The 15,950-nt window shown below is 40.6% G+C and overlaps 1 protein-coding gene across 4 annotated transcripts in view; it reads left to right on the forward strand.

Moving 5' to 3' along the window:
- TRRAP (transformation/transcription domain associated protein) overlaps window positions 1–15,950 on the forward strand; it is a 170,515-nt gene that overhangs the window by 18,037 nt on the left and 136,528 nt on the right. For all 4 annotated transcript variants that reach the window (XM_075010296.1, XM_075010297.1, XM_075010298.1 and 1 more), the window contains exons 10-18: window positions 2,438–2,515; window positions 2,764–2,852; window positions 4,152–4,248; window positions 4,614–4,752; window positions 8,405–8,483; window positions 11,215–11,449; window positions 13,648–13,969; window positions 14,068–14,165; window positions 15,340–15,534. In XM_075010296.1, the coding sequence (XP_074866397.1) occupies window positions 2,438–2,515; window positions 2,764–2,852; window positions 4,152–4,248; window positions 4,614–4,752; window positions 8,405–8,483; window positions 11,215–11,449; window positions 13,648–13,969; window positions 14,068–14,165; window positions 15,340–15,534 (1,332 nt within the window). The remainder of the gene's footprint in view (window positions 1–2,437; window positions 2,516–2,763; window positions 2,853–4,151; window positions 4,249–4,613; window positions 4,753–8,404; window positions 8,484–11,214; window positions 11,450–13,647; window positions 13,970–14,067; window positions 14,166–15,339; window positions 15,535–15,950) is intronic.

Here is a 15,950-nt window from a genome sequence, read left to right on the forward strand (position 1 = left end):
TAGAAAAATAATTGTCATTCTAGTCATGCACGTGAACGAGGGGGAGGGTTCCCTGAAGGGGGTGGCGGTGCCTGGAGTGTGTGCCGCTTTAAACAGCGACTGGATGTTAAAGCATCTGTTCCAGGAGATGCATGAGTTTTGCTCTGCACTGGGTAGGTCACAGGCAAAAAAATCATTCGTGACTCTCAAAACTTCCCATGCATTCTAGGTTGCCAAATGAGACATCAGCCCCCTCAGAATAAGAAAAAGGAATACGGAAAGATTGCTCATTCTATCCTGTTACCATGTTGGAAAATTTGTAAGAATGCTCTGTGGGGCCATGCTTCCTGTTCACTTACTGGTGGCTTAGTTTGGTAAGGTGTCTTACCGTGGAAGCAGGAATAAGTCAGTTCTCCCCAAAAATCTCATGAGGAGACTCAAAGAGCTTCTTCTGCCTGTCTAAGATCTGGAGCTTTTTGCCTAAACAGGATCAGCACTTCATCCCCAGAAATATTAACAAGCTGTTCTAAGGGAATCAGGCATAGATTCTGCACCCCACGATTGCAACACACTATTATCAGCAGAAAAAAGCATACTTGCCAGAAGTGACTTCGACGGGATCCAGGTTTGCCTCCAAAGCCGCTTCCTGAGTTAAGGGGACAGGCTCCAAGCAAAGGAATGGCTTGATTGGACCCTGCTATCATCTACCCCTTCCACATCAGGACGCGCTTCGTCATCATCCTGAGGAATGCCCTGCAAGAAGGAGTCAAGTTGTCTTCTGGGGGAAGAGGTTGTGTTTGTCCCCAGAATAGTGTGAAGCTCATTGTAGTATTGACATTTCTGGAGTGATGCTCCAGGCAGACCATTCACTTGTTTGCATTTCTGGTAGCTCTGCTGCAGCTCCTTGATCTTTACACGACACTGATGAATGTCCCTGGTGTAGTCTTTGAGAGTCATGCCTTGTGATATTTTTAGCATAAATATCCGCATTTCTTTTTCTGACTTTGAGCTGGAGGAAGATAGCTTCTTCCCCACACACTGAGATGAGGTCCAAGGTCTCCTGATGGCTCCATGCTTGGGGCCCTTTTGTAATCCTGAGAACTCATGGCTACAAGGTGTGGAAGGTGTGCTGCAAAGATGAGATCCATATGTCTGCTTGCCAGGTTGGCCAGAGAGGAAAGGAAATCTAATCAAAGTTCCTGGGCTGATGACCATTGTTTCCTGTCACTTACTTCCTGCTAACCTGGAGAACAGCAGAGGAGGAATGATGACTGGAAAGGACATCTCAAGGGGCATTGTGGGACAGTTTTGAAGGCTAATAAAATTGTTTTTAATTATGCTGCTGTCTGTACTTGTATAGTTCGACATTGCAAAATCAACTTTTAGGAGTTACTCCTTGTGAATTGAGCATTACAAAAGTTAGCCTTTGAGCCACTTAAAATGGGCGTATTGCACACTGGGGTATGGACTGGTGGTTTATAAAATTTTCATTATGCTCTTAAATTCAACTTAATCTCCTAGGCTACGTCTACACTACAGCAGTCTGTTGACAGAAGTCCCTGTTGGAAGAGATCTACCAGCAAAACCTCTGCTGACAGATTGTGTCTACATATAAAAACAGATTGAAAGAGCAATCCACTCTAATCGACAGAGAGCAACCAGACTACCTGCCCTCTCTCAACAGAATGGCTGACCAGAAGTTCTGCACACAGGGCTGTATGGTGAACCGGAAGCCCTGTCTGTTGACAAAAGGGTTCTGGAGAACTCTATTGACAGAAGCGTTATTCATCAATGTGGAGAGGGATAGCACTGTTGGGGAAAGTGCTCTGTTTTGTCTAGACTCTGTCAACAAAACGCCTTTTGTGTGTAGATGCTCACTGAGTTGTCGACAAAATTCTGTAGTGTAGACACAGCCCTAGTGAGGACCAGGCCTTTAGACTGGAGAAACCGCCTCATCAGCTCTTGTTTCCCAGCAAGCCTGGTTGTTAGTTACATGCTCTGTCATGTGATTGCTGTATTCATTCCCTCCACCTGGGAGATTGGGCCAGCCTTAGCTAAGTGCCATTGAGCTCCAGTTCCTTTTAAGGAACAATTTGCAGGTGGCGCCATCTCTAATGTCTGATTCTGTGTCTTGAATCTCTCAGAAGTAGCTGGTATGTTGAGATCTTATCTGTTTAAAATGTGTGTGGCACTCTTACTGTTGGAGCTGAACTTATTTAATATTTAAGTAGAGTTACAGATCAAGAAATGTCTGCATAGAATTTTTATTTAGTCACTTCCATATAAAATCATGCTCTCTGGAATGAAATATTGTTTACCCTGCAAGTGTGTTTCATGATTAAAATGAATGAGTAATTTACAAGATTTTATGAAGGCATTAATTATCAGATATTTTTAGCATTTTTCTTCTGAAAAAGGAATGTATGAGAACATTAAAATATTTTTACCTCTTTTTTAGCATTCTATAATTCCAAGAGGGTCACTCTCTCTGAAAGTGCTGGCTGAGCTTCCCATTATTGTTGTACTCATGTATCAGGTTAGTACAATATTTCACATGTGAATATTTTATTTACTGCCTGTCATGTAATCTGTGTACTGTTCCTCATCTAGGTTGTCTGTTAAAATGGATGTAAGATCTTTTTCTTATTTAAAAAAAAAAAAAGCCACCATGATGATGATCCACTGATTTTGTTTGTTTTGATGTACCCTCAAACAATTTGCAGAGCCCAAGTATTAAAAAAAAGTATATTCTGATATTTTTTCAAACTTATTATTTCTTTTTAGCTCTACAAACTGAACATTCATAATGTGGTGGCTGAATTTGTGCCCTTGATCATGAACACTATTATAATACAGGTATCCTCACAAGCAAGGTAGGATAGTTTTTTTTATGATAACTTCAGTTGAATCTGGGTGATATTGGTGATAGATCTAGGTATGCCACGTCCCCTGCAGGGTTTTGGTGGTGGTGGTGTTGGATTTGAAGTAACACAAGAGCCAGGATAGGCTTTCGTAAGCCTCTGGCTACCAGAAGCTGGGACTGAATGATAACGGTTGGATCACTCTATTCTGTTCATTCCCTCTAAAGCACCTGACACTGGCCACAGTTGGAAAACTGAATACTGGAGTAGATGAGGTGTCGGTTTGCCCACTATGCCTTTTACAATTATTCAAATATTAAAAGATAAACTTATCTTAAAGCACATCTACTTACTTGCAACAATCTTGACTGTTTTTGACTTAAAGCTGTTTTTATAACAAAATTACCCTGGCTCCCAATAAATTAGAATCTTGGAATATTTCCATTCCAGGTCACTGGCCTGAATCTGTCCCAGTACACTAATGATTCAGCCTATCAGCTGATGTCCAGTTGCTTCAGTTGATTTTTAAGTGAACTTCTAACATCCCCACAAAATCACTGTTAGTGGGCAATGTTTACTTTAGTACCACACTCATGGAATTCCCATCCTGGCACAACACTTGTGGTTCTTGCTCTTTTTGGACCTTCAAGAGCATTGGTCACTGCACTGTCTGCTTTGAACAGAGTGCCTGAGAAAGCAGCCTGTGTTTCTGGAAGGGGAAGTAGGAAGAAGTTATCTATTTCCATCTTCCTGTTTCCTTAAAGTGAAAATGCTTGAAAGGCACAAAGGTGGGGAGGAGAGCCTTGTCTGTACTGAGGGAAAGTGGAGATGACCTCTGGAGAATGTAGGATACGTGATTCTGTAACAGAATTCCAGGATGGTATTTTGATAAAAGCCAGAAACTGTATGGTGATCTGGAATTCATTTAAAAGTGCTCACATTCTGAGGGCTTTGTCAAGATCAATTACTCACTTTTTATAACTTAAAACCTTCAAATGCCTATCAAGCTACTACAGAATTTCTGATATGTCACAAAGTATGTAGGGCCTTGGTTATTAACCTTTTTGTGCTTGTCTGAGAGGCTAAGAATCAAATGGGAATGAGCTGTAACTGTAAATGGTAGGCCCTCTCCTATGGGGGTTAGGCCAGGGGAAAGACAAAAAGGTTTGAGAGCTCAGGTATGCTCTGCTTTGGGTTAATTGACTATACAGCAAACTGAAGCCCTTGCTGACCCTATTCTTGAGCTTTAAACTATTTTTTAAGTGAAAGGAAGAACAAAATAAACATGACAATTGTTCAATTCAATTACAGGCAACACAAACTTTACAATAAGGAACTCTATGCTGACTTTATTGCTGCCCAGATTAAAACATTATCATTCTTGGCTTATATTATAAGAATATACCAGGTAGGTTATGCTAAATATTTTGTCACTGTTATAAGGATTATGAGTTCTGTTGCAGGGAAGCAGCCAGAAGGGGAGGATGATTGGCACAGTTACACATCTGGGGCTATGGCAGCCGGAGACTTGTATAGCGAATTTGGAATTATAGGTTTGTTCTGTTGGAGAAATATTAAAATATGTAAATTAGAGCATCTGGTTTCAGTCTGCAGACAAACCTTCTACCTAAAGAGGCAGAATTTTTAATGAAAAGTTGGTGAATTTCCGCCAGCTGGGACTGCAGACAATTACAAATGCAGGAAAGTGAAAGCAAAACAATAGTTTAAAACAATCTGTATTGCAAATGTAACTTGAGCCTATTTACTCTACAGGATTTGGTGGCTAAGTATTCTCAGCAAATGGTAAAAGGAATGTTGCAGTTGCTGTCCAACTGCCCAGCAGAAACTGCACATCTCCGAAAGGAGCTTCTAATAGCTGCTAAGCACATTCTTACCACAGATTTGAGGAGCCGTATGTATTTGTATTCTTATATTTTTAGCAAGGGTAGCAACTGTAAAATGTCTCGAATCCAGTCTTTTTGTTGGCTTGGGATGATATGGTTTTTTTCTCCACCCCACAACCATCTATTGATAGTGATTTTTAAAATAGCTTAAATTCAGCCATATTGGATTTTTGAATTTTTTGAGTGGGGCAGGCTGGGAAAATTGTCTACGAAGTTCTTTCTCCCTCCCCCACCTTAACATCTTTCATTTGCCCCAGACAAGGGAACTTTTCCTAAGTTTAGAGTAGGATGGAACACTGAGCAAGGTGCCCTGGCAGTTTGTTCTCTCCTGTTTAAAACCTGTGAACTTTCGAATTGTGAAGTTGCTAGTATACAATGATACACACTTGCACATCAGTGCTGCAGAATTAACGTTTATGTTTAGAATAAAGCACATGGGTAATCCATTGACATCGGGGGAATAGTCACCCACCTAAACAGTGGTCTTTCTTGGCTAAGTGAGCTTTGTTCTTGTCTCCAGACAGAAGACTTTAGCAGATTGAACTAATGGAAGTTCTTTGATAGATTAGTTCTTCATTCTTTTGGCAGTATTGTTTTAGAGTAGCCTCCTTCTTCTTCTCAGAGTTTCAACTTTTATTTTTCTTTCTTTGCTGTCTTTTTATTTCTCCCTTGGCAACAGTCTGTGGGGATGGACCACCATTTCTTGGCCACATCTACATGGGCAGATTGTGTCTACGCACAAAAGCAGATCGAAAGAGCAAACCGCTCTGTCAATAGAGAGCAGCCAGACTGCCTGGCCCTCTCCCAACAGAATGGCTGACTGGAAGCTCTGCAAACAGGGATGCGCGGGGAGCTAGAAGCCCTCATTGTCGACAGAAGTGTCTACACAGGCAGTCTGTTGACAAACACTGTCGACAGAGGCGCTATACCTTATTGGGAGTAGGAATAATGCTGCCGACTGAACAGCTGAGTTTTGTCAGCAAACTCTCACTTTAACTGTTCGACTGTGTAGACGTTTGTTGAGTTTTGTCAACAGAAGCTGCCTGTGTATATGTGGCCCTTGTGTCCTGAGTGGAGTAGCCTGCTATTTGTACTAACAAGAGGTCCATTGCTTTAAATGCTACAGCTAGGCTAAAGAGGTACAGAGAAATTAGTGCAGGTAGTTTTCCTTAGGGTTTCCAAGCTTTAGACTATAGTACAGGTTGAATCTCTCTAATCCAGAACTCTCGTTTGGCAACATCTGTAATCTGGAAGGATTTTAGCCATCCAGACAACTACTTATCAAAGGTGCGGCCAAGTTTCCTGCAGTCCCGTAAAGTTTGTTTCTAGCCATCAGTCCTGGCTGTCAGTGTTCTGTGCTGTTGTTTAGCTGTTATTTACCACTAAATATCTTCTAAGAACCCAGTAAGCCATGGAAGTGTTGGTAATGCTGCTAAACAATATTGACCTCCTGTAGTCTGGCAAATTTTCTTGTCCAGCACCTGTCAAATCCTGAGGGTGCCAGAGGTTCAACCTATGTTGTAGTCAGTTTAAACTGATCTTATTTTGGATGCTAAATATTTGAAAGAGATTCCTTATGTTTAAAGTTGGGCCTGACAAACCGGCCATTAATATGTCTGAGTGGAAGAAATTTTCAAAGTTCAGTCCTTGTGGTGATTGACAGATGACTAAGTACTTGTAATTTTTTTTCCCTTTTTTGAGCTTGATGTTCTGAGGGGTGGGCAGAGGAGAGAAAAGATGCTGTCCTTTTTCTACTGCTGAAGCAGTAAATGTAATATTCATCAATTTAAAAAAAATCAACAAAGCAGCTTTGTGTTCATGCATGCAAATGCCAGGCATATGTTTTAATAATTGCCTTCAAAATGTAATTTATTATTGTTGCTTAAAATTAAACTGGAATTAGAGTCCATGCATATTTAAAGTTTTACATCCCTGTTGATGCTGCTTGTTTTGAATTGCAAGTGGCATTTTTTCTTTCAAAAGGCTAAAAGGCTATAAATTAAACTGAATATTTAATATTCCTGGGACTTCATATCATTTTGTACATTTGTTAGATCTTTGACATGAAGTCATATTAATTAACTAGCCATTAGCAGAATCCCCTTAATGGTATGTTGTGCATAGTCTAATTTATTTAATTGGCTTTAATGCAAACCATTAAAACAAATTAGGGTTGTGACAGAAAACCACATAGATGTTAAAAATGGGGCTTGCGTACTGAATATTTCAATTGCTTATGAGAAAAATTTCTCTATTTTTCTAGACTAGTAAGAGTTGTGGTTTCCTCTCAAGATATTTATCTGAATAAAGACAAGCTCACCTCTTGAGCAAGAGTACAATCGTCAAGCATAGTTCCTTTTCTGTCCCTTTCCTTGACTCAGATCTTTGGGTTTTCTTACCCTCTTACCTTTCAAGGAGTCTTGAACGAGTTCTTCCTCCCCTTCCCCCACATCTGTCTTTTACCACCTCTGTAATATTCCCTGTGTATGCTAATTTCAGCTTTGCATTTGCAGTTCTTGGCTTCATCTCTTCTCACAAGAGTAAATAGTTAATTGTAGAAACCTCATAAATTAGCATTTGCTAATGTTGTTTTCTTCCTTTTCTGGGCCCTTCCTCAATCACTGGTGCTGATGTTTTCCTTTCCTCCTCATCATCCTCCAAGCACGTTGTCTCCAGACAAGCTACTGGCTCCCCGTTCTTTTCAGAATCCATGCAAAATTTGTCCCCCCTCCCAGGTTTAGCTGTGCAGCTAATTTTCATGCATTTCTACCTAATGGAGATTGCCTCATGCTTTTTTTTTTCTTCTTCACTTTCTGCTCCCTTGGCTTGTCTAGACTTCAGCTTCTGTCTCATTGCATAGTCTTGGTACTGTGCATGAGCTTCTCCACAATTCCCATCATATGTGGTATCCAGAAAGAGAAATCTAGTCAACTCTCAAATGTATTAATCATAAACCATCTTATACCTTCTTGTGTTTTGAGACCTATGTATATTATGTGACAGATGCTAGACAAAAGAAGTTGAATTGTAATGTTGTCTAATCTCACCCACTGTGTTTGATGTTTAAAGAGAGTCAGGGAACTTAAAAACCATGTTAAAAGTACAGAAGTTTCTTGTAGTACTAACTTCTTAAAAGTACAAGAATTCAGCTTTCACGCTACTTGTCATAGCACTGTTTTACGTTTGGGTTTATCTGTTTAAACAATGAAAATTAAAAATCCATTTCACTTTTGTTTATAGTTTTCCTTAGTGTTAGTTTCACTTTCAGGCATCTATTGCTGCAGTGTTTGGGTTTTGAAGTAATTAAAAATTGTGGAAATAAAATATGTTTTAGCAAAACTTAGTAATAGCTTTTGGCCAGAAAATAAGTTAATAGCATCTCTTATATATTAAGAAATTACGTTTTAGGTTTTTGCCCCTCTTGCTTAATGGTGGCATCTTTTGTTGTCATAAAGAGCTGGAACTGAGGGGTTATTGTTCGCTTAGGAAGTCTGCAGACTTTCTGTCATTATCATATTGCTTTTGTGTGCTTGAAAAATGACTTGCATGATATATTGCAGTCTGGTTGTAGTTAAGTACATTAGTTACTTGATGTACTGCTTCATTAATTTTTGTTTTGTTATTTTCTTGGTAATATATGTAGGCTTTTTTGCATTACAGAATTTATTCCATGCATGGACAAGCTATTCGATGAATCTATACTAATTGGCTCTGGATACACAGCTCGAGAGACACTGAGGTATGAGATTAAACCTGTTGTATCTGTGTGATTGCTTATCAGCAATGCACGTTAGTGGTATTTATATTTAGCATTTACTTGAATATTCAAAACTCTAAATCATTCACTCCATTATACAGAAAAAGCTGATATTCTGCCCCATACCAACTAAAAAGTCTCTAAATCTGCATTACTAATTTTAATAGGAAGTCAGATTTATAGTGCAGTTGGTGTAGGGCCTTCAGGCTCCCTACCTGACTCTGTGTGGCTCCCCAGAAATGGCAACATGTCCCTGCTGCTCCTAGATGGAAGAGTGGCTAGGAGGAGAGTAGCGTGTGGGACTGGGGTTTGGAGTAGAGGAGAGATGCGATGAACAGGCTGTATTATGGTATTTGGGTGCAAGAGAGGGGTTAGGGTGCCAGATCTGGGAGGTGCTCACCTTGGGTGGCTCCCTGCAATAAGTAACCTTTTCTTGCTATTCCGAGGCAGAGGCATGTCTTGGAGGCTCTGTAGACTGCCTTTTCCCATTGCCTGTGGTTCGCAGCCAACGGGAGCTGCAGAGCTAGCACTTGGTCAGGGCGGGGGCAGCATGCAGAGCAGCATAGCTGAACTTCCACCTAGGAGAAGCAGGACCATGTCCGCCGCTTGTGGGGAGCCAGCCGATGTGAGCACACCTCAGATCCAGCACCCCCGCATCCCCTCCCTCACCCAAACTCCCTCTCTCTTCATTAACTGGAATTTCTTACTTACTGGTGTGCCCTATTCCATCCACATGCTGTTACAACTCTTATGAACAGTAAAAGTTTTAATTGTATTTAACACTGCGCGGTATCTAAGAATAACTCGATGACATAAAAGCAAAATTAGAGCTTTTCGTAAGTGTTGTCTTACTGTTTCAACATTTTGTCCTAATACTGTTTAAATCAGAGCTTTACAAATGATCTAGTGGCAAGATGGAAACTTCATGATGAGTGGAGGTGGACCTTATCTACAAGTTCTTGTAGTGTGTATACTTAGAAGAGCTCTGGGAAACCAGTAAGGGACAGTGAAGAGCAAGAAACCACGTAACTTCCAAACTGTGGCTTCTGAGCAGAGTTAAAGATTTTAAACCACTAGCTGAACATTTGAGCTTAAAATTCTCAATAAATAATTGTAAAAATAAATAGAATATTTGTATCTCCTAGGAAGTCAATTGAGAGATCTGTGTAGTTTTTTAGGACTGAACAATCACAGAAAGCTGGATTTTAAGTACTGTTAACTCTTGCTTAGTTAATTTTAAAATATCGTTTATAAATGTAATTATTAAAATGGGCATATGTTTCCTTAGTGACTTATGATTTTAAACAGTTTTATTTTAAAAGTATTTCATTTTTCCATAATTTCAGTGTTTTTTTCAGTTAATCCAAATTTAACTTTTTTTTTTGTGAGTGCATTGGTATTTGTACTTGAATCTGAGTGAATATTTCTGCTTATGCACAATAGGAGATGCATATAGTCCAACTGCCACATGACAAGCACAGTTTTCAAATAAGGGCTCAGCCTCTGCATTATTAAAATACAAGCTTATATTTACTGAGTTAATGGCATTTTGCATGTGCAAATGGAAATTTTATTGCCGCAATAGATGTGTGGTAAACTTTTCTTAGCATGGCCATTCTGTGGTACCTTTATGGGCAAAGGGTGTACAAAATAAATATGTGAATTTTCTTAAAATTTTTCAGCCCAGGAATTATGCAAGTTTCTGAAAAAGCTAACCAGTAACATCAAGAGCAGAGACACTGCTTTTGTTCACACCTCCACTTTAGCTACAGATAATGGGCCACATCCCCCTACCTGAACTGACTTGATTTCTCCTCTCTTGGGCTGTGGCCATGTTTGGCCAAAACTTTGAAATAACCACGCAAATGGCCATTTCAAAGATTACTAATGAGGCATTGAATTGAATATTGAAAGCGCCGCTTTCGAACACGCGTGGCTTGGCGCAGCTATACGGGGGCCCTTTTTGAAAGGGCCCCTCACCTTTCGAAATCCCCTTGTTCCCCTGAGCTGAGGGGTATAAGGAGATTTCGAAAGGTGCGGGGTCCTTTCAGAAAGGACCCCTGTGTAGCCGCGCTGAGCTGTGCACGTTCGAAAAGGGTGCTTTCCCAGCGCCGTGTCCAGATGCGTTCTAATGCTAACGAGGCTCTGAATTGAATATTCAGCGCCTCATTAGTAATCTTCGAAATGGCCATTTGCATGGCCATTCAGAAGATTTGGGCTAGTATAGACACGGCCTTGATGTTCACAACTGCACATTAACTGCTGAAAATGGGCCACATCCACCCTGACTGAATACGCCTTGTCAGCTCTGGCCCTCCCCTTGCCTGAGACTACCTCTTTAAATCCTCGTCTGAAATCCACCCCCACGCATCTGAAGAAGCAGGACTTTGCCCACGAAAGCTTATGCTCCAAAGTATCTGTTAGTCTATAAGGTGCCACAGAACTTCTTGTTGTTCTTAAAGACTAACAAATTTATTTATTAGGTAAAGAGCTTTCATGCTCATATAATAAAATATGAACGACATATATAATTTATGTTCAGGAAAGAACAATATATCTTGAGAGCTACATGTTAATATAAAACTAAGCTATTACCATTTTAATTTTAATATTTAAAAATAGTTTTAATGTAGTGACCATTAATGATATCTAAGTAGAAACATATTCTAGCTGTATAATCAAAATGATGTTTTTATTCTTTTTTTGTTCATAGGCCACTTGCATATAGTACACTGGCAGATCTGGTCCATCACGTCCGTCAGCATTTACCACTCAATGATCTCTCTCTGGCTGTCCAGTTATTTGCCAAGAACATTGATGACGAATCCTTACCTAGTAGTATCCAGACAATGTCTTGCAAGCTTCTTCTCAACTTGGTAGACTGTATCCGTTCCAAAAGTGAACAAGAAAATGGAAATGGTAGAGATATTCTTATGAGGATGTTGGAGGTAATGATTTAGTTGAGAAGTTGAATATTGGAATTATACATGAACTATCTTGAAAACCTTATTCTTCATTAAATATATTGCCAAATGAATCTTGATACCCTTTCCTCTCCTCCGTTCACTTACAGAAGTAGCTGGTCTGAAATCCACTATCTCATCTTGAGCAGTGTCCAGTTCCAGATAATTCAGAGGAAGGATTTGAAACTTAACCAATATCCTAACTTGAAGGGAAATTGCTTTCCATCACTATCTGGTGTTCAGCTTATGTTCTAAAGCAGGAAAATTTAATTGAGATTTAGTTAGAGATCCTCGTCAACCCTTTGTAGAATGCTGGTTGTATCCCCATTCCTTTCTATTTAATAAACACTTCTATTTGGTTCCCTTATTTTAACACACATCTTTCCAGCCAAATATTAGATGGGAGTCCCTAAAGAACCCCTTTTACATTTTGGGGGTTTTGCTATGCTTTGAGTACCCATCTTCTTTCAAGGGTTAAGCACACCACCAAAGATCTCAGGGTGAACATGACCTTTGTCCCGAGATCTGAAAGCAGCCCCAGGAGTTGAAGCCAGGTCAGTCTGATAGTAGTGTGGCCACACAATCTCTCCTTCTGACAGGGAGGCCCAGAGACATTTATCTCTTTCCCCATCTCCCCTCTCATCTTATAATGACAGCTTATATCATGCTGGGAGTATTTTTGTGTGGGGGTGGGAGGGGAAGTAGGACAGTGCAGAGAAGGGTGAGGAGGCGGATGAGTTGGATATCATTGCTTCTGAATTTATTCAGCACCACTACTGAACTACATCACAGCAGAGTAACATGAATTACTGCTTAGGCTAGACTTGGTTAGGATTTTAGTCTAAAGCTGGCATTTTTCATGGATCATAAGGCATTGTTTGCTCTCAAAACACAAAGTAGATGTGACCCTATATATGAAGATTCTTTTAGTAGATGGTATTGTGGTGCAGGGTAGTGGACTGGCAAGGCCTATGTTCCAGGTATCCTGTGATTTTTGCCTATTTATCAAACTGGAAATGAAAATTCATAAAAATGATAAAATTATTGAAGGGAGGTGAGAAATATGAAACTAGGGAGAAAAGCGTAGCATTTTATGTATTTATGAAAGCAATTAAACTGTGAAATCTAGCGGATATGCAAGTAGTATTCTAGGATGGCTTATGACTGCTCTAATTTTTTGTTAGAAAAATCTAGGTCTTCTGTAATATGAAATATATAGGTTTAGTTTCCATTGCTCTTTTAACTACTAAGTTCTAATTTTTAGTGTTACTATTAAGAGTCTGTAGTATTAAAATACAAGTTCTACCTCTGGTACTTCTCTCATGGTCTAGTTCTCTCTACCTCTCTCATGGTCTGGATCTGAGCAGCCCTGGAAAAGAGAATATGCTGGACCAGGGAAGTTTCCTTGCCATGGCCCTTAAGCCAACCATGCCAGTGGGCTGCTCCCCTACCTTTTGCCCCGGATTGCTAGGGGAAACAGGCTCTGGCCCATGCTGGAGATGCAGTGCCAGCCTGCATAGCTGCCACTGGCCTCAGGTGAAAGCTGGCTCTGGTACCATGGGTCTGCAAGGGAAAGCTGGCTCTGGCCCTGCAGGGGGCTGCACCCAACCCTGTGGGCCTGCTGGTGGATGGCAGCTCCAGTCCTGCACACCTGCCCTGCCTCTCTCCCACAGGGGTTGCCAGAGGCATGCGGGCTCCACTGCAGCCTCCGCATCCCCTGGAGGTGCCAGAGGATATGGGCTGCACCCTCCTGCCCAGCTCTCTGGTCCACTGATATCAGGATGAGGGACGTTGCCAGATCAGTGTGTGCTGGATTTGGGAGTTCCAACCTGCAATGTAAACTAAGGTAGTCAGCTTTATTGGAATTAAAATGGATGCTTCTCTGAGGCATGAATATGTAGTTTTTATTGTCAGATCAGGAAAGTAACTAATGAGATCAGATCATTTATTAGTCTTCAAGTATTTTGTCTTTTGGAATGTGTTAAATCAAGTATCATTCCATTTAGAAGACACTTTTAACCATGCTCATTTGGATTATTATGGGGTTATTTGATATTTCTGTGATTTTGAGTATAATGCTGTCTTGGGCTCAAACAGTTTGTTTCTAGTATGTTGATCCTAGGGTCAGTCTTCAAAATAAACTCAATCTCTTTTCCTGCTTTTTTTTTTCATTTCTGCCTCAGGTTTTCGTTCTGAAATTTCATACGATAGCACGGTACCAGCTTTCAGTCATTTTTAAGAAGTGTAAGCCACAGTCAGAACTAGGTGCAGCTGAAGGTGCTTTACCTGGAGTACCGACAGGAGCAAATGCAGCTCCTGTTCCATCCCTTGTCCCTGCCACTCCTGTAGCCCCAGCACCAGTACCTGTGTTTGAAAAACAAGGGGAAAAAGAGAAAGAAGATAAGCAGACGTTCCAGGTCACAGATTGCCGAAGCTTGGTAAAAACCTTGGTCTGTGGTGTCAAGACGATTACGTGGGGCATAACATCATGCAAAGCACCTGGTGGTAATACTGCACATCCATTGTAATTTTGCACTTTGTAACCTAAAATCAAATTATATTTGTAATAGAGGCAAACTTTGCTTATTCTTTACTTCTTCCAGAAGCTCAGTTCATTCCTAACAAACAGTTGCAGCCAAAGGAGACACAGATCTATATAAAGTTGGTGAAATATGCCATGCAAGCTTTGGATATTTATCAGGTATGTTGTCTGTCCAGGGCATAATTCTGTGTCATTTTTATATGTAAAGTCTGTGTATACGGTAGACCTGTGAGTTAGGCAAAGGTTACATTCCTAGGCAACCTTGCGTAACTCAAATTTTGTGCAAGTTGGGAGGCCTGGCTCCCAGCTCCCCTGTGCTTTGGGAGCTAGGAAACTGACCAGCACTGGTGTGCTGGTCAGTTTCCGGGCTCCCAGAGTGGTGGGGAGCCATGAACCAGGTGGCAGCTTGGCTCCAGGCTCCCCTCCACTGGTGGGAGCTGCAAAACTGGCCAGCTACTGTGCTGGTCAGTTTGCCCACTCCTGTCAGGTGTGGCAGCCAAGGGTCAGGCTGCCACCCCTGGCGGGAGCAGTTTCTTGCTTCTGTCGGAGGGGCAGCTTGAGAGCCTGACTGGAGCTGGGAAGCTGACCAGCACAGCGGCTGATCAGTTTCCCCGCTCCTCTGAGTGGTGGGGAGCTGGTGCCTGGCAGCCTGGAACCAAGTGCCAGCTCTCTGCCACTCAGTTGCAGTAAACAGAGATGTGCGCACTCAACTTGCGTGTATCTCAGGTTTCTACTGTACTATGTGCTTTTGATACAGATATTTTTGATCCAAGTATGAAAATTAAATCCACGTGGCTATATTTTTATATAAGGTGGGGTTTTTTTGTGTTGTTTTTGTATGTATGGAGTTTATGATGTTTGAAGTGCATCTGCTGTAGAATTTAATGAATGTAGAGACTGACAAAATACTTAATGGTCTCTGAGGTGGAAAAAATGTGTATTTTGTGTTATGTCGGATATCAGACGTTAGAATCTATGAAATAAAGACAATCCTGCCTTCAGAAATTTATGAAGAGGTCCACTTACCATATGTCTGACTGAAATCTGTAGTTTAAAGATGGGCTTAGTCTGAAATTACATTATTCCTAAACGTAATGTATTTTTCTCTCTGTCGTCTCCTCCCACTTGTGACTTGGTGATTTTTAATTTCCTAATTGATTAAAACGTCTTCTATTAATGCATTTTCTGAAAATTTCCCGGGGCTTGGGGCATTGTTGTCTTTCATGTGAGGCATTGTGTACCAGCTGGCATTCTATAGGATAATTGGAGTATAATAGAGAAATTATTTATGTTGCGACAACAGTACTTAACTGTGTTTACTCTGCTACTTTAGGTCCAAATAGCAGGAAATGGCCAAACATATATTCGGGTTGCAAATTGTCAAACAGTCAGAATGAAAGAGGAAAAAGAGGTCCTGGAACATTTTGCTGGTGTCTTCACAATGATGAATCCTTTAACTTTTAAAGAAATCTTTCAAACAACTGTTCCTTATATGGTGGAAAGAATCTCAAAAAACTATGCCCTTCAGGTAAATGGTTTTACTTTATACAGCAGTGAGGCATTGCTGTTTTTGCTCTAAGTCAGATTTCATATTTGTTTTTAGTTGAGAACATTGAAACTAACTTTCTAAGTATTTCTAGAACCAGTCAAGTTTGAAACAATACTGTATAAATACTCTTCAAAGATGGATTTTATTTTCTATAGTTAGTACTATGTAGGCAAACTTAAACCATGTAACTTAAATTTGAGCATTTCAAGTTAACAGTGCAAGTATCGGTGGACTGTGCTGTTCCAGTGCTGAATGTAAGGGTTTTTTTGAGTTGTGCAGAAGATAGCAACATAGTGGTCTCACCTATTGTCCTTCAGTACTAATTCCCTTACAGTGCACTGGAATCTTAATACTTAACTCTAGCAGGTGGGCCAGTTCAAACTTTTCATTTATGC

This window comes from Carettochelys insculpta, chromosome 16 (genome assembly GCF_033958435.1).
Source record: "Carettochelys insculpta isolate YL-2023 chromosome 16, ASM3395843v1, whole genome shotgun sequence".
NCBI lineage: Eukaryota > Metazoa > Chordata > Testudines > Carettochelyidae > Carettochelys > Carettochelys insculpta.